The 22,232-nt window shown below is 34.7% G+C and overlaps 1 protein-coding gene across 4 annotated transcripts; it reads left to right on the top strand.

Moving 5' to 3' along the window:
• Positions 1-340: 340 nt before the first annotated feature.
• On the top strand, positions 341-21,719 carry GCT (RNA polymerase II transcription mediator). 4 transcript variants are annotated; one of them, XR_016515678.1, is made up of 23 exons: positions 341-637; positions 1,570-1,643; positions 1,713-1,852; positions 2,875-2,961; positions 3,084-3,171; positions 3,251-3,331; positions 3,818-3,895; positions 3,979-4,055; positions 4,196-4,274; positions 4,383-4,712; positions 5,576-5,635; positions 6,094-6,337; positions 7,126-7,386; positions 8,299-9,669; positions 10,470-10,713; positions 10,787-10,934; positions 12,551-12,638; positions 12,772-12,850; positions 13,306-13,601; positions 13,835-14,903; positions 16,260-16,452; positions 17,186-17,557; positions 20,797-21,719. XR_016515678.1 is itself a non-coding variant. In XM_068618469.2 (22 exons), the coding sequence occupies exons 1-22, from the start codon at positions 512-514 to the stop codon at positions 21,363-21,365; spliced, it is 5,946 nt and encodes a 1,981-aa protein (XP_068474570.2). In that variant the 5' UTR covers positions 341-511; the 3' UTR covers positions 21,366-21,719. The 4 variants fall into 4 exon arrangements, 3 of the variants coding, with proteins under 3 accessions (XP_068474570.2, XP_068474568.2, XP_068474569.2); XM_068618469.2 differs by lacking the exon at positions 16,260-16,452 and having other exon boundaries at positions 4,398-4,712; XM_068618467.2 differs by lacking the exon at positions 16,260-16,452.
• Positions 21,720-22,232: the final 513 nt, after the last annotated feature.

The following is a 22,232-nucleotide window of genomic DNA, read 5'->3' as shown; positions in this document are numbered from 1 at the left end:
TATATTAGAAAATAATAATAGCAATTACATAATAAATAATTGTGTATTATACTGTGGGAATATGTAGTTATTTAGTGTAAATAAATTGGTAAGAGAAAAAAATTATAGAAATAAAATATGACATAAAAAAGTGTACACTCAAATATACATCCTTAAAGTTATAAATTATTTTAAATAAATTAATATATTTCAATCATAGAAATAAAAATTATTTCAAAATACTAAATTAAGCTTAATATTGTTCTGTCTATCTCCGCTGGGTCTAATTAAAAATCACAGTTTTTTTACAACGGGTTGAAGAATGATTTCTTATACATGGTATTTTTTAATAGTGGATTTTATTGTTTGGTTATTAAATTATATTTTTCACCCCTGCGCAAAAGAAAAACTCGGTGGAATCAGCGGTGCAATCTGAATCAGATTCGGAAATTTCAAACATGGGGTGCTTTTTTGGTTGGTTTGTGCAGGACCAGAAGCACGTAAACGATTCATAAACCCTCGTCCTATTTTTATGAGGTCGGAGTCTGAGCCAAACATAAACAGATTCGCCGTATCTCATTTGCAGCCAAACCCTAATTCAATTCACCGAATCCTTCATAACAGTATTCCAGTTATGTGGACAAATGTTTTCAAAATCGTAAGTTTTTTACTTCTCACTTTTGTTAACGTGATTTATTTTCTTTTATCTTTACCCGTAAGCTGTTTTTGTTCTTTGTGCTGTGCTCGTATCTTGAATAAGTTTTAACTTGTTTAAGTACTAAAAAGTATTGCAAATTATCACATAATCCCTCTTTTTAGAAGTAGTCTTGATATGTGAACGTATATAATTTCATTCTAGACATGTTCTATATGTTTAAGCGGGAGGCTTTAACACGACCAGCTTTTACTTTAGCTCGTTCTTTCTTCCGTATTTGATCCAATACTGCAATCGTGGTTTTTCCAATAAGCATTACAACGGTTGACTGGAGATTTTTTTTAACCATAACTGCAAAGAATCTTTGTGCTGAAACGCAAATGTTTACATGCTTTAGTCCCCTTCCACAATGGATGGCCAGTATCAGTATCTGCCAGCACAGGCTTATAATTATGTTGATATTGCTTGGACTAGTGAATCACCTGCTCCAAAACTCAACTTATGTATAGGGATTTATTTTCCTTTGATCACCATTAGTAAAACAAGATGAAAAGGCTTTTTCGAATGCTAGGCTAACTATTTTTTGTGTGTTTAGTTGCTCAATTTTATCAATCAGTGGCATGGACGTATATCTACCTCAGGTTTAGCACCTTTTCCATAAAATAACCAAGTTAAAACTTGTTGCTTTTGTGGGAGAGATGTCAAATAATAATAAAGGAACCTGTTGGCATAGTCAGAGATCTCTAGGTCAAATCTTTCATTTCAAAGAATAACATCGATATTATAATTGGGAACTAAAGGATATAACTCAAGATGTGCTTTGGTTAACTTTTACCATAAAATAATATATCCATAGCTGTAGCTGCTTCACTTCTGTTATGAATTGCTTGTATGTATTCTTATGTGTGTGTGTATATTGTTGGAAAATTGTACAGGGAAGTCTGCATCAAATATCATGGTTCCAGTTTCTTCCTCATGAACCGGACCTGAACCCTCTACCTGACAAAAGGTTAGATTGAATGCATTTTCTTTTGTTTTGATTCCTTGGTTTAATAATATCGAGGCTGCCTTCGAACAGTGTAAAAGTGGACCAAAAGGATGTCGCAAATTTACTGGTGCTTTCATCACATCTGCAACTGCAGAAGGAGGGATTTCTCGGCACATGGACAAATTCCTTTGTTGGACCTTGGGATCCATCCCAGGGCTTGCATAATCCAGGTAGTGTGTTTGTATAAAATTTCACACTTTCCAAGAACTTAAACCTGACAGATAAAAATTATAGGATTGACATTGAATTTCATTTAAAACAGAAAAAACAACACATGCTAGTAGACTGTCAACTTAGTGTTTTTGTTTTTGTGATCATCTTCAATTATGTGTCTTTTTACAAGAAGGAAAGGTGGAAATGGTTACCCATTTCTAGTTACCTAACACTTTGTTTGGAGTGGGAGAAAAAATAAGAACAAAAGAATAAAAGGAAAAACAATTTTCTCTTTATTGTTTAGATGTTATCTTTTGTGTTGTTATATGTCTATGGTAGTGAATGTTTGACTCTTTAGGGACAACAAAAAAGAAAGGGTGAGAGTAACACACATTAGAATGTTAAGATGAATGTATAGCCACACAAAAAAGGTTGGGATACTTAATGATTGTCTACAAACAAAGGGATATTGATGTAATACAAATTAAGGAAAAGGTGACAGAAAAATTGTCACGGTGATTTGGACTTGTACAAAGAAAACCATTGGAAACACTAGTGAGGATGATAGATTTACTTTGTTGTTATTTTTGTAGAAAGGAGAGAGGGACCAAGAAGGACATTGGCGATTTTTTTTTTAAAAAAGGGGTCTTATGGTAAATAATATCTTTGAAGGTTCAATCTTTAATCAAGCTTGGCTTGATGGTGTCATGTGATGCCTCTACCTTATTTAGTGGGACAAGGCTTTGTTGTTGCTGTTTTATGTTTCAATATAAAGAAAAAATGAGAAGAATATATGTAATCATGTTAAATACTTGACTGACATTTAAACCTTACAATGTAACAAATATAAATGAAATAAGGATATACTTGTCATTTTGCTACTTTTCTTCTGTCACTGTTTTCTTTCCTATCATGAGGTGAAAATAATTAACATGGCCTTATTTTTTCTTTGTTTTACACTTTCGAGTTTTCCAAACATTCAACCTTTTAAGTCTTCCAAATGATTGTGAAATTCCTTCCTTCTATATTTAACAATCAGATGAAAAGATTAAGCTGTGGCTTTTTCTTCCGGGGCGTCATTCATCAGTTGTTGAGTCTGCTCAGCCAGCAGTATCCAGATTAAGAGGTATCATGTATAACTGAACCCTTGTAGTGGTTATATACATTCCCTTCAATGATTATTGGATGGAATTTTCCCACTTGTGTTTACTGATTGTATCTTTACATTGGATTTTGTTTTTATAAAAGTTGTTGCTTCTGGGCTTTGGTTGGCTCCTGGCGATTCAGAAGAGGTTGCCGCTGCTCTCTCTCAGGCTTTGAGGAATCGTATAGAAAGGTTTTTTCTTTCCTCTCAATAGTTAAAAGTGAATTTAATATTGATCTCATCTGCCATTTTATCTTATTGAATATGACAGGGCTTTGCTTGGGTTATATTACATGAGATTTGGAGATGTATTTTCGAAGTTTCATCAATTTCAAAGCGAAGAACTGTTCAGGTATGTTTCGCTAATCGCTATATTTAGATTTGTTGTAATATAACTTAGTCCAGTCAGTTTCCTTGATAGCTGTTATACCTGCATTTTGTTACAAATCAATCAGTTAGGTAGCTTTTCAATAATATATAAATAGAAAATTTTGTAATCAGAACAGTCATTTAACTGTCACTAAAATTTTCTTCAGTTTCTCTCAAATATCTCTTTATCAATTTTCAAGATGGTATTAGAGCTTGGATAAGCCTGAAACCACGGTGAATGATCCTCGTAAGCCTTCAACACCTTTCTTGACACCTTCAGTTACTCATGTTTTGTTAACCTTGAAATTGCTAAATCCGAAATCCCACCAAATCTGGTTGACTGAACAGTGTAATTTTTAGGTAGTGTGTAATCTAGCTTGTTAAATGCTTTCTGACCATGACCCTGCTCTCTTCTATTTATAGTATATTATAATTTGAATTTGCTATTGCATATTTCTCATACATCCAGAAGAGGACAACCTGCAGTTGAATTTGCCTTTGCTGCAACTGAGGAAGCCATCTTCATACATGTCATAGTGTCCTCAAAGTAAGATGGTTCTATTTCTCTTATTGTCAATATTTTATCTAACATTGGAATACTTAGGTATTATTTTCACTCCTTTGTATCAGGCATATCCGGATGCTTACCACGAGTGATCTGGAAAAAGTATTAAAACATTCGACGGAGTCTGCATGTAGACTTCCAGGTTGGCATGCTCTGTGCACATAAAATTTTGTTGGTTCGAAGTCATTTCTAAGGGATACTAGCAATATCCAAACTTCATCTTCATTCTCTAGGTGGCTTTCCTTGGCACCATTTGATTTTACTTTTACATTTTTGTTGCAGTGATTGTTTCTCCTCATGGAATTCGTGGCAGCTTGACTGGTTGTTCTCCAAGTGATCTTGTCAAGCAAAGCTATTTCAGGTCCCTTTCATACCCTTTTGTATATAGACATTTGATATATCAAGATATCACCCATGACGGAATTCCTTCTTTTTTTTCCTTTTTTTTTCTTTCTATTTCTAATAGCAGTTCTACCAAATTTAGGGTGTCCAATGGAATTATAGGTCTACCATATAATGTTTCCCAGGGTGTTGGTTGCCAGCTGAGGGGGCAAAATTGTTATGTTGAAGTAAGTCTGGGCTTCCCTAGATCTGGAACTGACAACTCGTTGCAGCCAAACAGAACTAGTGCCAGGAATTTACCCACACTTCATGTTGCTGAATCTCCTATTACAGGACGAAGTGATCACAAGGGATCAGCAGATCACTTGTCAGATTATGAGAAAACATTTTTGTATCCAGCTGAGGCAGTGCTCGTGCCAGTTTTACAAACATCATTAGCTAGGTCTTCCTTGAGAAGGTATTTTTATCCGCAACATATGCTTCTATGTTATCGTACTTTATGTTCCCCCTTTCTTTTATCAAGTGTAGCTGGTTTCCCTGCTTGATTTTTGCTCTTATAATAATTCAATGTTTAATTTAAATAAAAAGTTTATTAGTTAGTGTAAGGAAATTTGAAAATAAGGGATCATGCACATGAAAATGAAAGGAACATTAAAGCAAGAAAAAAATGTGAAGGAGGCAAAATTGCCCAATCCCTCTATCTATTTGGGGAACCTCTTTGAAAAGACTGCATGCTTGACTCCCAATGGAGGGTGATCTTTCTGAATCATATCCAAACAGCTACATAGAAAACAAATCTCCTCAACCATACTGGTGTTATGCTCTTAATATTTGCACCAAATAGTATAGTACATTGTATTGAACAAGAGTGGTAAATAATTGCGGCTGGAGAAAAGTAGAGCAAAGCCTCCCTGCTCCCAAATTCTCATGTTGGTGTGGTTCACTATCATGGTATTTAGCAACAGTACTCTGTTTCCACTTGAATAGCAGTAGTGAGCATTGTGTTCCATATATGTAACCTCTAAGTATGTAAACTGTGTTTTGAACTTTTTTGTCTGTTTTCAATGTGCTCCTTTGTTTCTTGTGCAGTACAATAATCTTTACTTGTTTTCACCTCTACACAATTATTTTTGCACATATTTTTACTCTATTAAGTGGTTCCTCCTAAACTGCAGTTAATGCTGTCACTTTAGGTGTAACAAATTTATTTTTGTCCCATGAATATGTGATGTGTGCATTGTGATTGTCCTGTCATATGAACCGTTATACTTCCATTCATAGAAGAGGCCTCTGACTTATCTTTTAATGCAAAACATACAGATTTTGGCTGCAGAATTGGATGGGACCATCTCTTCCCGGTTCCTCTTCCTTAATTCACTGGTTTGTGTTCTCTCTATCACTCTTTGCATTTATGCATGTTTTTGCCCGAGATGTTTCTTGATTCTTATATCTTTGATTATTATAAAGTTTAATTGTGAATCCTGTGCTACTTCTGTCTTGTACTGACGACTGTCTGTGTAGCATACAGCAACTAGGCAGTGGGTTACTTTTTTAAAAAAAAGTCATATTTCTTGTTGTGTCTACAACTTTTGTTATTGGTACCTATCTTATTGTCTCTATTGTCAAAAGTTGTACTTCTATTTTTTGTTTTAATTTTTTTCTAAACAAAAACAAAATGTTGACAATAGGTTTTTTCCATAAACCTTATCTCACTTCTATTCCTCTTCAAAACTTATTCCTTATAATTTATTGGTTAATTTCTTTTGCACATAAATATGTTTGAGTACATTTGTTCTAGTTTTAGTTAAAGCCTTACATTTTTCTTCTGCCTTCTGCAGTGCTGGTAATATTGATTGTTGTGAGGATCCTTGGACTGAAATCAACAGAGCCCGTACGCAAAATAGTTATGATAGTAGTAGCAATAGCAATAGTAGCAGTATTAGTAGCTTAAGTGCCAGTTCTAGTGATAGTGATTACAAGACTACGGGACCAAGTGAACTGGAGGCAGATGCTGATTCTTTAACGTGTAGACAGTCTATGGTGTCTTCTGCTGATCAACTGGAAAGTGATGGCCCCAAATTGGTATATCATTATTTATATTTGAAAATATAATTGAATTTTTTTTATTCCTGAAGAAAGTTTATCAATATGAGTAAAAGAAAATTAGAAAGAACTTTGAAGATATTTGATCTTTCAAAAGTAAAAAAATGCAGCAAAGAGAAGAAAACCAATTTAACAAAGCTACCCAATCACTATGTATATCTACGAGGTCCTCTTAAAAACCATAGAGGAACAAATTGCTGAATCTTATCCCATATCAGTTGTCAAGCCTATTGACCTCCTTGAATATGTGAACACCACCCTTTAACACAAATGAATAAAATAATAGAATAAACTGCAGTGTCATAAAAATTTAGTCCCTGTACTTCTGCCTAAACTATTAAAGCTAGTTGCTAAAAATTCCCTCCATTGTTTTGTTTGGGATGAAAGCAGTTGTGATATTTTATTGGATTATGAAAAAGCAAGGTGGTGTAATATTTTGCTAAATGTAATGTGTTGCATGCATGATTCACTAATACTGGTCAGTGCAGTTACCATTAGGTACCTGACATGATATATATGCACTTCCACATTTCATATTCAAATGTAAAACGCCAGTTTTCAGTACCCTTGCAACATAGTGATACACATGCTTCTCTCTTCACAACCTAACTTGCTAAATTGTATGCACATGAAGCGGGCTAACTTAATACATTTTAAAAATACTTAATCAAAAAATATTATTTTGCAGTAAGGAGTGTTTTTAATTTCATGTTTGCTTGATCCTATTTTTTGTGCAAAGCATAATAGTTTCTTTTATTTCTCTGCAGGGCTCTAAGAGGTCTCGAACAGGGGTGACAGAGTCATTAAGTACAGCTGCAAACATTCCCGTGCAGGATACTTATATGTCTGATTTTGGTTCCGTGGAAGTGAACAATTCAGCCATTACAGGAGTGGGAAATGAGCCAATTGGGTCTTACTGGGACTGGGATGATGATGATAGGGGCATGGAAATGGATATTCAAGCCCTCCTATCAGAATTTGGTGATTTTGGTGACTTCTTTGAAAACGACGTCTTGCCTTTTGGAGAGGTATCTGAATATTAATACTGCAATTTTCAGAGGATTCCTGGTTTTGATTTCCACTTTTTTCTGCTCTAAAATCCTTAGTTTTACTATGAGCCATTAAGGCGTGACTTCCATTACTAAACAGGTGCATTACACATTTAAACACTTCAATTGTAAATTAGACATCCAAATAGGTTATGTGCTACTCTATAATTATGCATTTTGTTTGTTCTAGCAGTTTATATATCGGAACAGTATAAGTTTTATTCTTGTATGAATAAAACTACATAATCCTTAGTTTTACTATGAGCCATTGAGTTGTGAATTCCATTACTAAACACGTGCTTTACACATTTAAACACTTCAATTGTAAATTAGACATCCAAAAGATTATGTGCTACTCTACTCCTCTATAATTATGCATTTTGTTTGTTTTAGCAGTTTATATATTGGAACAGTATAAGTTTGATTCTTGTATGAATAAAAATAAATACAGTACCCACTACACTTTTTGATTTGTATGCTTTACGACAAACACAATATGGACCTCCTCGGTTATAAAGGGGGTTTGAAGATCCTTATTGCATTAATGAGGATGTATAGTTTGTTCTAACTTCTATTGTCTTTGTTTGGGAAAGTAAGGTGTTTTCCTAATTTATTATGCCTTGTCTCATCTTTTCTTACATGTGTCTGAGTCATGTTATGAATTTTGTTTCATTTGTATCTTGATGATTCATTTTGAAATTAAAATTTTGATGTAAGATTTGTTTGATTTCTAGATTATAATACTTTCCAGTGTTTACTCATAATTTTTTTCTTAACTCCTGAGTACTTCAAATTTTTATGCTCCCTCTCTTTATTTAATATTATTGTTCTTTTTCTTTGCTTCTTGGTCTTATATACCAGTTTCTTAATGTGTGATCATTTTTCTGACAGCCCCCAGGAACAGCAGAATCTCAGGCACTTATGTTTTCTTCCCCGGATTATGGAGATGTCAACAGCAGTCCAGGTGGTGTGATAGATGTTCCAGATCAAATACTTTTGCCTGTTGGGTTTCCTTCCTTTGAGAGCTTTAATCCCCCTCCTTCAACATCTGTGGAGGAATGTCTTAACAAAAGTCAAGATAACTTAAATAACTCTATGTCTTTGGGTCCAACCAATCAAACTCAAATGTTGTATACCAGGGAGTTTGATCATATAATGAAAGCTGAAGCAATGATGACATTTGCTCCTGAATTTGGTGCTGTTGAGACCCCTACCTATGAGCTGTCCACGACCTTATTCAGAAGCCCATATTTTCCAAAATGTCGTAAAGCAGAGAGTTCCAATTCAAGCTCAAACAATTACTTATATGGTGCAGCACCACCCTCTTCTCCTTGCACCGAAGGATCGGAGGGGAAGAATGGAATGTCTTTCAATACAAAAACAGGTTCTGGAAAACATGATTCTGGGACAAGTCTCCACTCAAAACATTACTATACATTTGTGGAAAGTAGGAAAGAAAAAAATGATAAAAATCCTGTTGTATGTAATGATAATAGCATTGCTAAATCTGACGGGATACTGTCACTTTCAAACATTGGTTCTAATGCTATTGTCAAGTCTTCCCTTAGGAAGACAGCTGAAGGCACACATGAACCAGAGCATGCTCTTCTATCTGCAAAAACTTTGTTGGCAACTGATATCACATGTGTTATGTTGCAAGCTTCCGTGTGCAGATTACGTCATGTTCTCTTATCTTCAGGTAACCTAATGCCTGTTGGTTTCAGTAGGTCAACTGGGGTTTCATTTTTTAATCAGCTTCCTAGTGAACCAAGTACAACAACAGACAACATATCTGGGAAGTATGATGTGAAGAAGAAAGAAAATATACCAATTCGTATTGCAGGTGATATTGATGGAGGAATGCTTGATGGTCATCTGAATGCCCCTGTTGGTGTTTGGCGCACATTAGGAGCTTCAAAAGTTGTAAAACCTTCAAATTCACCTAACATGGAAGTTGGTCCTTCTTTTTCACATAATTCTTTCAATGAAGAAGGTATTCTTTCTTATGGTCAAAGGAAACCGCTTCAGGAGCTCCTTGATGGGATTGCTTTGCTTGTCCAACAAGCTATTTCCTTTGTTGATCTGGCCTTGGATGCAGATTGTGGTGATGGTCCTTATGGTTTACTTGCAATGCAAGAACAATGGAGGCGTGGATTCTGTTGTGGCCCTTCCATGGTTCATGCTGGCTGTGGGGGGACCCTTGCCTCTTCTCATTCGCTAGACATTGCTGGCTTGGACTTAGTAGATCCACTTTCTGCTGATGTAAGCTTTTACTCTTGTTAGTATTAGAGGTAGAGCCTAAAAGAAGTACTTGAGGGTGGCAATCTTCCCCTACAAATTGATTTTGAAGGATTGAGTTAAGTATAAACCCATATTCTAAGTGTATCATAGACTATCCTAAATCCATTGAAAGGGTTACTCATCATATCATCCACGCACCAAGCCCAATAGTGTTGGGTGTGAGGGGGAGATTTAGGAAACCACCCCTATCTCGCATCAGTTAGAGATAAATCTTAAAAAAACTATGTAAGTGTGGGCAATTTCCAACTTACATACCGGTTGAGAGTTGAGTTTGACTTAAACTCACATTCTAAGAAGTGTAATATTTGAAATGGTGTTTCTGGTAAATTCAAGCTTTTTACTGTAATATTTATAATAATAGGAATAATGGTTATTATTATTAGAAAGGTAATAAATAATTACTGTTATTTCAAGAGAACAATTAAAATATCACTACATCCTTAAGATACATAATCCATGGACCTCAGCTAAACAGACTAAGTTACTTGAAAAATAGTAATCATTAAATGCTCCTATTTCTAATGAGATAAGATGTTGATCCTCTTATGAAATATATCATCTCAGTTTTCTTTTCTGTTTTTATATTGACTCCTTCACATAATATTCTTAATATTTTAGTTTTATAGAGTTGTTTTTTTATATTTGATGTAATCACATGGGGTTGCGTATTTTAGAACTTTAGGTTAATAATGGTCAATGGGGTTATTGATTGGTTTCCGCTCCAATTTTTATACTTATATTCAAGTCATTCGAATTCTCAGGTTCATGCATCCACTGTCATCAGTTTGCTGCAGTCTGACATAAAAACAGCTTTGAAATCTGCCTTTTCCAATTTGGAAGGGCCATTATCTATAACTGATTGGTGCAAAGGATGCAATCCATTGGTTGATACTGGAAGCATAGTTGAGGGAGTCTCTGTTGAATCAACCAATAATGAATGTAGAGATTCTTCAGAACCAATGAGTCCATCCCAATCATCTGTTGGTGGATCTTCTAGCATAAAGGGTAAAAGTTTGTGTTTACATTGTGATGGGAGTTTTTTGTTTATGATGCTAATACAATTTGATTGCTAGTGCAGTTTCCAACATCATGGATGGTGCTAAGGGGGATGAGACTTCTCAAAGGAGGTCTGGCCACGATTTATGTAATACAGAGTCAGAGCAGCAAACATGTGCCCGGCTTAAACCTACGCTCATTGCTCTTCCATTTCCTTCTATACTTGTAGGGTATGTATTCTTTTTGTCATATGTGCTTAAAGAGAAGTAAGTTAATACATGATTGCCTGGGGTTCAAGCCTTTTTATAGTATTTGAGTGAATTTAATAGTTTAGATGATTTTGGTGCTGCATAGGGTTGTTCATATCATATGACAAGATAATAAATGGTGATTTGGGTTAAGCTTAATTTGAACATACAGCAGAGGCATGACTTTATACAAATAACTAAGGGAGAATGACAAACTGAAAAGTGTTTGGCATGGATAACAATGGGTAGTGTTTGGATATGGTATATTGTATCTATCCCCAAACCAGGATTTAATAAAAGGCCTTTTTGCTGTATTTATATTTGAACTGTGTAGTGATAGTATACATACAACTTATGCCTTTTTCATGCAATTCCATGTATGAAATTGCGATTTTGACTGCATTGAGCATAGGTATTATGGGATGCCCAAGTCACACATCTAATAGTATGGATGCTTGGTGAAGTATTTTAGTGCTTGGTTCTCCCCCTTGGTAGCTCTCTTTTGAGGGTGAGTTCTCCAAGTGCTTGGGTACTTATCAGCTACTACCCTTCGCCCCCCCTCCCCCTCCCCCCCACATCTTCCTCCCCTCTTCTCTCTGTTCCTTAAACCAAACAGACCCTTAGACTTCAATGTGTGAACACTCATACAAGGAAAATCAGGTTAAAATGATAAGGTTGCTGTCTTATAACCTAGAGTTCTCGCATTGAAGTCCTGGAAACAGCCTCTTTGCTCGCAGGACATAATGCTTCTTACATCTACCTTCCTTAGATTCCACTTGGTGTGAACATGTTGCACTGGTTTTTGTGTATCTAGGATATATGAAACTCAACTGACTCATTGTTCTTTAAGGCTTGTTTTGTTTGTTTGGAAAAGGAACAAGCTTTACTCAGCTTTATCTAAGCCATTGTGTATGTTGAATACAGTTTCATCACCTACTAGAGTGGTGCTATAGTGCTATTGCATAGTGGAATTTATCAAAGCCATGATTGCGACTCTGTTTGCTATTGCAGCCACTATCATTGTTGTGGTTGTATCATGCATCCTACATCCTCTTGTTATCTCTGGCAGGTCTTTAGCCAATTTTTTAGCCAATATAATGGCAATTTTTTTTGTTTTATGTTTATTTCCATTCAACTTCATTTTGTAAACATGTATAATTGATATATACTATATATTTTCAACTATTATGTCATTTCTGCTATATACCAACAATGCTATCCGCTATTTGATATAGCAGATTATTGTCTTTCGGTCATGTTCCACAATTCATAACGTTGAATGTCATTAAATTTTTAGAAATTGAACACTTAAATCAATATATGTGAATAGTTTTTAATTCAGTTCAATAGTAATCCCTATTATTACGGGGGATGTTTGTATTTATTTATGTATAAAAATAGACACTGGTTGATATCTAATGGTATTTGGCTGTAAACAATTTCAGTTCTTTACTTTTAAGTGCTAAAAATAACCCAATATATTAATCACTTGTTTATTTGCTGGTATACTGTCCATCATATATTGAACATGATAAGATACATCTGGTACTGTAAACTTTGTTATTTAGTTAACCATTCATACAAAGCATCTTCAACAGGTATCAGGATGATTGGCTGAAGACATCAGCAAACTCCTTGCAGCATTGGGAAAAAGCTCCTCTAGAGCCCTATGCTCTACAGAAACCTGTAAGTTCATTATCACCAATTGCTGCTGTTATTAATTGAACCTTCTCTACCATATATCCCGACCTAATTACCCAATGGGTAATGAGCTTAAGAACATGCTTTCACTAATATCGTGATGAGTTGTTGGTTGTAGATTACGTATCATGTTGTATGCCCTGACATTGATCCCCTTACTTCTGCTGCTGCTGATTTTTTTCAACAACTAGGAACAGGTAAATAGTGTTAATTATGCTTCAATTAATCTATGGAGACTATTTGATGATGTTTACAAATTGCATATTTGATACATATTATGGTATATTTTGGTTTAACAAATTTTGTATTTGTATCAAATTATTTATCATATCAAATTATTTATCATGTATTAATGACAGTAAAAGGGTTGGAAGAAAGTATGGAGAAACCAGAGTTGTTGAATCCTGTTTCTTTTGAAATAAAAGTCATATTTTTTATGGATGTAGTGACTATTTGAAGTGCTTTGAGGATTGTGTTTCTGGTCTTTCCTGTTTGTTGCACTAATTGAATGTAACAATAGCTGGTTGCTGTGCCAGAGCTTCTATGCTTGTAGACTTTATGCATTGTGACTGCTGATTTAAGTTTCACCCTTCACTCTGATTTTTTGGATTGGTTTCTTCTTTTAGTTTTATTTTGCTTTTATTCTTTTCAGTGTATGAGACATGCAAGCTAGGTACTCATTCACCTCAAGGCTTGGGGAATCAGATGGAGATAGAGTCTTCGAAGTTGTCATCTTGTGGTTTTGTTTTACTTGACTGCCCCCAATCAATGAAGATTGAGAGCAGTAATGCATCTCTTGTTGGTTCAGTGAGTGATTATTTTTTATCATTATCAAATGGTTGGGACATGACTAGTTATCTCAAGTCTCTTTCTAAGGCACTTAGAGGTTTGAAAATTGGCTCTTGCTTTTCTACAAACCCCAGCGAAGGAAGTAACAGTTCGTGCTTGGTACGTCACTTGTTTATTTGCAAAATTTTGTAGATTGAATGGTTATTATGTTCTCTACGATCTAATCAGACAAAATTATGATGAGGCTTTAATAACTTGATTATTTGGAGCATTGATGGCTTGGCACTGTTCATTACAGGAAATAGTTTTCTTATAGCATATTTCTCTAATTTGTAATGTAGATCTATGTGCATTGGTACTTTTGATCTCATCTTTACCCCCCTTACCTTTAGGTAATCTATGTGGTGTGCCCATTTCCTGATCCCACTGCAATTTTGCAAACTGTAATTGAATCTTCTGTTGCGATTGGATCAGTAGTCCAACAGTTGGATAGAGAGAGGAAATCTAGCTTGCATAGCCAGGTTGTGAAGGCTTTAAGCGGCTTAGCTACTGTTGACGAGGCTTCTCCATCTAATATCCTTGTGCTTTCTGGGTTTAGTATTCCAAAATTGGTCTTGCAGATTGTTACTGTGGATGCCATTTTCAGAGTCACTAGCCCATCTGTCAGCGAACTTGTCATTTTAAAAGAGACTGCTTTTACTGTTTACTGCAAGGCTCGTCGAATTTCGCGTGGAATCTCTAGTGATTTTGCTCAGTCTGCATTTTCTGGAAGATCTCATTCTGTTTTGACGCAACTGCCTTCTCCCATCTCTGGCATGTGGAAAGACTGTGTTGGTCCTCGAATGGCAGGACACTCTCTTCCAAGAGAGGGTGACATTGATGCTAGCTTGAGGCCTGGTACTTGGGATAATTCTTGGCAGCCAACAAGGACTGGGGGGTTAAACTGTGATCCAAGTAGAACTGGGGATATTTTTCTCCATGATGAAATACGTTACATGTTTGAACCCCTTTTTATTCTGGCAGAACCAGGTTCACTTGACAATGGTATTTCAGTTATTGGTAGCCCCACTTCAGAATCTTCCAAGGCATTGGTAGATGACAGTAGTGGTAACTATGTACAGAGTACAAGTACAACAGGAAGTGTAGAGTCTGCTTCAAGCGCTGATGGATCTGGGTCTGATCTGAAGACTCCTCCAAGCCTACATTGTTGCTATGGATGGACAGAGGACTGGCGTTGGCTTGTATGCATCTGGACAGATTCAAGGGGAGAATTGCTGGACTGTAATATTTTCCCCTTTGGTGGAATAAGCAGTAGGCAGGACACAAAGGGTCTGCAGTGCCTATTTGTTCAAATTCTTCAGCAAGGCTGTCTGATTATTCAATCTTGTGACCCTGGCCTTGCAAAGCCTCGAGATTTTGTGATAGCACGCATTGGAGGTTTTTATGAGCTTGAGTATCTTGGTAAGGTTTCTGTCTTTGCCTCTTATTCTGTGGGTTGTTATATTATTTGCACATCAGATTTTGGACATGGCTAATCCACAAAATGTCATTGCGTTGACATAATTTAGACATGTAGAGTGTAAGGTTGTCAAACTCTGCGAGTTTACTTAAACTCATCATACGATCTTCATAAACTCATAAGAGTTTACTTTGGATAAAATATATAATAAAATACCTATAAATAACATAATAATATTATATGATGCTAAATAACTTTTATATTTTTTATTGTAATATTATTATCATTAGTTTATCATATTATATATATTTTTTATATCTTTCTAATATTATTATCCTTTTATCATTACTCTAGTTAATTATATTATATATTATGCTTTAAAAAAGAAGTTGTTGGACTTAAACTGAGATCCAACCATCCAAAATAGCGAGAGGAGTAAAAAACCTAAAGCCCTAATATGACCCCAACCCACTAATTTGTAGCTTGCACCGACCATATCTATGTAACTGGACACGAGAAAGGAAATGGGAGAGCAGTGAGATAGTAAAGTGTCCAAGACTAAAACACAAAACTGAACGGAGATGAGAAAGACGCCAAGAGAGATCTGTGGTTTAGGGTTTAGGGTTCATGTGATAGGATAACACAACATAAACACCCAAAACAGACAAAAAACTTGCTAGAGAACCAGTGAACCATGAAATTGTTTCCTAGGTGCATTTGGCATAAATCATGACCTAGAAACAAAATCCTAGTATTGTTTTTTGCATTTTTTCTAATGTCCAACTCAGCTCATTGAATCGACACTAAACTTGTGTTTACACGAGTTTGAGCGAGTTTGCTGGAGTTTACACAAGCCTACTAAAACACGATTCTACATGCAAGTTAAGTAGGTTCGAGGGTGTGGGATCGTAAACTCGTAGTTGACTCGAGATTTTAATAACCATGGCTGAGTGTTAAAAGTAAGAGAGAGATTTGAGGAAGAAAAATAGGCTAATCTTATTTCTTAGTGATCAAAGGTTACACATTGAAGTATTTACATGATCAGTACAGCTGTGAACAGCCTATAATCAGTTGTGTAACTGGCTTAACTACTTTGCTAACAATCAACTGTCCTAGAGATAGTTGAATAACTGTTCTTTTAATACTGTTAGATATTATTAGATATAATTAGATATTATTTGATATTATGAGATATTATAGATATTGTTAGATATCTCATATTTATGTAATGGGCTTAGCCCATATGTTTCTTTTTCCTATATAAACATAACCCTATGTATTCAATATACACAAGGGATTTACCCTATTCTTTCTTTTCCTTTAATAAATACTATATTCACTCACTACTTATCTTTCAGAATAACCTTTTCCCCTCATATAAAAGGACATGGCTGATGACATTGGCTTGGACATGCATTGTAATTTTCTGGAAAGACACTTATGCAGTACTAAAGATAGTGGCTGATTCACACTGTTACATACTGGTGTGTATAAAAATGTCCTGATATTGGCCAAACCTATACTCATATTGGTGTCAGTTGTGACTGCAAGGTGAGAGTTGTTGGATAAATGAACATTTTGGTTCTTGAATGTGTAAATCAGAAACAAGAAGCTTGGAAATTACGATTTAGTCCTTATATGTGTAAAAAGTGGGACATTTACATCCTATTGAACAACTTAATGACAAATTGGTCCCTGAATTTTACAATTTAAGGTCAAGTTGGTTCTCAAAAAAATACAACTTAGTGTCAAATTGCTCCTTATACATTATAGCTTAATGACAAATGTTTCTACAAAACTTAACAGAATTTATTGTTTCATTTGTTTTAGTCAAATTATTAATTCTTTTTAGAGACTAAATTGTCATTTGTTTACTCATTCAAGAACCAAAATGGTTATTTATCTGATAATTATTGTCAAGTACCCAGTGTTGGTTTTATTTGAGGGGTTATGAAGCAGTTAGTGGGTAATTTCTTCAAATTCTAGTACATATACGTATCATTATACCCAAGGCATTCTCAATATAAATCCTAATGTTTAAAACCAGGTCCATTGAAATTTAGTTTGGCCCGTATAGTTTTTGATAGCTTCAGTTACTGCCATGTGCAACGGATGGACATATAGCAGTATTGTGCAAAAGCCTCCATCTAATTTGTGTGAAGCAATGTCACAGCAATTGTATTAGCTTTATATTTACGCCACTTTAGATTGAGAAGCTACGCTAACATTTGCATCTTACATCTACCTCTATACATGCATTTTTACCTTGATTTTTTTCAAACAGAGTGGCAGAAAGCCATTTATTCCGTCGGTGTATCTGAGATGAAGAGATGGCCTCTGCAATTGCGGAAATCTATGTCTGACGGGTTGTCTGCAACTAGTAATGGTTCTTCTTTGCAACAACCAGACATGAGTTTGATCCCAGAACGAACTCTTCCTTCTTCACCTAGTCCCTTGTACAGCCCCCATACCAAATCCACTGGTTTTATGAAAGGTAATTTAGGGCAACCTGCTGCAAGAAAGCAGCTTATGGGTGGACATTCTATGGTTGACAATTCAAGGTGTTTGCTTCATTGGGCACAAAGCATTAGTTTTGTTGCAGTTTCCATGGACCATACGTTACAACTAGTTCTCCCAGCAGATTCCTCCACTCCTAGTAAGTTATCTGTACTACAATTATTTCAATTTCTATTGTTATTTGTTAAATTGCATTCGTGAGAGGTGTTTCTGATGGATGATGAGTGGATGCACAAGAATAGATGATATGAGAAAATGAAAGAGAAAATATAGGAGAGAAAGATGATACTAGATTCTGAAAATTTTGCAACAGAAACTGAACTTGTGATTATAATAAATGTTACAATTACTGAAGGAAATACAGGGGTATATATTTATATAAGCTGATGTCAACTGTCAGCTGTTACGGCCTGACAGAAAACTATCAGAAACCTTCACAGACCAAAAAACACACAAACGTCTAATAATAATTTCGTTGTTAATAGACAGGGTTTGGATAGGGTATTATAGTATTTGTCCCAATACTCATTTGTAAACTCTCAAATTTAGAAAGAATAATATATTTTGTGTTTTAATAATGAGGCCATTGGACCTATAAATACATAAGCCTGCTGGTTAATTTAGGAAATAAGAGCTAATTCTAAGGAAACAAATTCCTGTAATTATGGGATTGTTTTTGAATACATAATCCTAATATCAATAGCAAGATACACCTGAAATAAAGAATAGAATTATAGCAAGGATAAAATAAAAAGCTTCCTAAAATACATAATTAGCGGCACGGTTTTGACATAAGCATACCTCTCCACAGGCCCAATCCTGCATGGATAGCAAATTTAGTGTCGATGTTAGTGTCTTGTTAATAATACATAGATACCCTTACCTAGATCTAGTAACCCACACTATAGGTATGTGAGAGTGTTATGTCATATCCTAATTATAAAGTCCTAGTGGAAAGGCATGTCCTTGAGCACATGTGTGTCCTCTTTTTTATGATAATTAAAAATAAAAAATATATAATTGAAAATATTAAACATTATAATAATTATTAAAATAAAACATAAACGGTTACAAATGTATACACGTAAAAAAGCGGTTACAAAAGTCCTTGTTAGTAATGGTTAGGTAATTTTTTTACAAATAATAAAATTAATAAGATGAGTTGTATTCACAAGGGTAACATGATGTATTCACTAAAAAAGCGGTTACAAAGAAGAATCTTTTTCATTAATAATAGTTATAGATAACAATCAAAATATTTAGTTTGATTCATATCTAACAGAATAAAGTAATAAAACGTGAGTCCAATCTTATCTAATAATTTTAAATTCTTTAACCTGTCAAATTGATAGATATTTGTGTAAGTAATTTTAGAAGAAAAAATCTTTATTTTTGTATATTAACCCAAATTACATTAGAAATTATAGGCTAAGAAATTACGTTAACACAAATTACATTAACCCAAATAAGAAATTATTTTTGTAGGCTAAGTGACATCCTAACCATCCTGATTACAAAATAAATATAAAGATAGGGTAGAAAATAAAGGAGAATAAAATCAAACCAGATTTGAATATGTATGTTGATTGATCTTAACTAACTTCTTCTAGAATCCTTTTTTGAAATTTAGTTTTAAAATAAAAACACGTACATAGGTGTCCAACTTGCTTATACAGAGCTCAAAATTAGGTCTAAGAAATCCTTTTGTAAAAATGTATTCAACTTGCTATGAAGTAGGAACAAGTGATATGTATGTTCGCCTTCTCTTTCTTAAAATGTCTATCAATTTCGACATGCATGCGCTGATAAGGTATAACAATGTTCTGAGAAATATTGATTGTAGCCTTGTTATAATTGTACAACTTCATGGGAAGAGTTGTAAGAAGTTGTAACTCTTGTAGAATTCCTTTTTAGCTATAAAATTTCACTAGCTCTTTGTGCCATTCCGCCATATTTTAACTTCTGTGCTACCGGCCACATTTTGTTTTGCTTTTCCAAGTAACCAAATTTCTCGGAACAGAATGGTATAATTATCTTTTTGGTTCCTACATTAAGGTTCAATAGTTAATTTGGTCTAGTGGTTTTTAAAAAACAATTGTCTTAATTTTTTTTATATATGCAATTTAGTCCCTTATAAATTTGCATGAACGGTGTTAACTGGTGATGATGAAGATTAGGCTTGATTGGGGAGAATAGATAAGGGGAAGAGCAGGTTGATGGATTACACGTGGAGTCCACTTGTGCATAATTGTGTCACATCATCATCATTTAATTTTATTCATGCAAATTTAACAGAAGGGACCAAATTGCATACTTTTTAAAAAAAACTTGAGTTCAAAATTGATTTTTTTTTAAAAATCACAACCAAATTTACTATTGGGACCAAAAAGGTAATTATACCTTCTTTTTATCTATAAAATTTCACTAACTCTTTGTGCCACTGTGCTATATTTTAACTTCTGCGCTATTGGCCACATTTTGTGTTGCTTTTCCAAGTAACCAAATTTCCCTGAAGAGAAGGACAATAGCCAGATGTTGACTTTTGGTCACTCATGGATCTAGGTGTCTGCATCCATGAACACTTCGATTTTATTATAAGCCTTGCTGCCCAATTTTCTAAGAAAAAGAGTCCCCTGCTCAGAGAACTTTTTATTACCTTAAAATTCTGTTGTCTTCCACAAGATGTTCATGTAGTGAGCTCAATATGAATCACTAACATTCCTTGTAATTTTTGGTATTGGGTGGTATCACTAACACGTTTGTCTTCACTTCCAAGCTTTTTATTAGGATCTATAGGAATTTCTTCGTGCTAGAAACCAATCATCTCAATTTCTTTGAGAAGATCTGGAATATACTCTCTTTGACACAACAATTCCTTTCTTTGATCTTGCAACCTCAATCCCCAAAAATATTTTAAGGACTTGAGGTCTTCAATCTCAAGCTCGAATTCAAGAAAAGCTTTCAACTTATTATTTCATCGAAATCATTTTAGGTAATCCTAAGGGTGTCCACATAAACAATTTGCACCACTATTTTTCCTCCAAAAGAATGTTTTACAAACTGTGGCTACACATTCATGACAATGATTGCATTTCTTAAAGTTGCATTGCACCCTGTTTTGGCAATAAAGGAAATTCAGACGAGTATTCTTCAGCATTAGTCTCAAGTTAGGATTTCTGGATAAAAGTTGTACTTGTACATATATTGGCATTGGAAAATGAAATTAGTATTTCACAAAGCTACTAAGATACACAATTTTAATTTTTTTCTAATGCTAGCTCATAATTGGATATTCATAATTAAGTAAATCATGTATGTATTGTTAGCAAAAACTTTTTGGAGAGGGAACTGAAAGGGGTGCCGGTTTGTCTATTTCAGGTTACATCGAAGGTTTCACTCCAGTGAAGTCTCTTGGTTCTACGTCTTCTGCATACATTCTAATTCCTTCTCCCAGCATGCGATTTCTTCCTCCAACAGTTCTTCAACTCCCCACGTGCCTCACAGCAGAGTCACCACCATTGGCTCATCTGCTTCACAGCAAGGGTTCTGCTCTTCCTCTCTCTACTGGATTTGTGGTTTCAAAAGCAGTACCTTCCATGAGGAAGGACTACAGAAGCAACCTAAAAGAAGAATGGCCCTCTATACTTTCAGTGAGCCTCATTGATTATTATGGAGGTACTAACATCCCCCAAGAGAAAGTTGTCCGAGGAATTAACAAGCAAGTTGGTAGAAGTTTAAGCTGGGAAGCTAAAGATTTTGAAATTGAGACCCACTTGGTTCTGGAGTCTATTGCAGCAGAGCTTCATGCCTTGTCTTGGATGACAGTGAGCCCCACATACTTAGAGCGGCGAACAGCGCTTCCCTTCCACTGTGACATGGTTCTAAGACTAAGAAGACTTCTTCACTTTGCCGATAAAGAGCTCAGCAAGCATTCAGATAAGTCTTGACTACGCGTTATATACAATGATGGTGAAAAATGCTCATTGGTTAGAGCGGAAAGACAGCCAAACTGAGCTGAGTAAACTGTATCATACTAGATCCACTGTGATTATATGTAAATTAAGTGTAGAGGCTGATGTGTTCCAGGAAGAAATAGATTTAGAAACCGTTGGGAATGTACATGAGCTTTTTTTCTAGAACAGCTGATTTTAACCCAGATTAGCATGATTGATAGAAACTGTTGATGTAGCATAGAATACCATATTCTCTATCTTTGTAGTATTTGGGTCTCCGAAATTTCATGTCCTTTGTAATTAGATATTGTAAGACAATAATGTGACAGAAACTAATTTTATGCTTGACATTGGTTTTCTACCTATAATTAATTATTGGGCTGAATAATATGAATCCTTGCCTTGAACGGCCTTTTTTTTTCTTCTTTATTTTAGTGGCTTTTGTACTAGAAATATTTATAGTTTTTTCTTTCAAACTTCTATAAATTTTCAAATGATTATTCTATCCTTTATAAAAGTGATTTCTGCATTATTTGTTTTGGAAATCTTCTGGAATAAGTTTTTTGGAATTTTCATAAGAACTTCAAAAGTAAGATTTTTTTTTTAAATGGATTTTTTTGGATCATTATATTTTGAAATGAATTTTTTCGAACATATTAAGGGGATGTGTGACGCCTTTATACTTTATGTGAAAATATATTTTTGTCTTTTGGGTGAAAAAATAAACGTATTCAAAATTCAACAAAGACTTATAGATTATAATAGAAAAAATTTTATATATGAAGAAAGATGCAAAGATGTCATTAAAATAAATATTTTCTTATTGAATGTCTAACAAAGAAGATTCTTGAAGAGAAGAAA

Source organism: Phaseolus vulgaris, chromosome 1, assembly GCF_051622355.1.
Source record: "Phaseolus vulgaris cultivar YP4 chromosome 1, ASM5162235v1, whole genome shotgun sequence".
Classification (NCBI taxonomy): Eukaryota; Viridiplantae; Streptophyta; class Magnoliopsida; order Fabales; family Fabaceae; genus Phaseolus; species Phaseolus vulgaris.
Note: the sequence above shows the minus strand (reverse complement) of the source record. Positions and strands in the feature narration are given on the sequence as shown.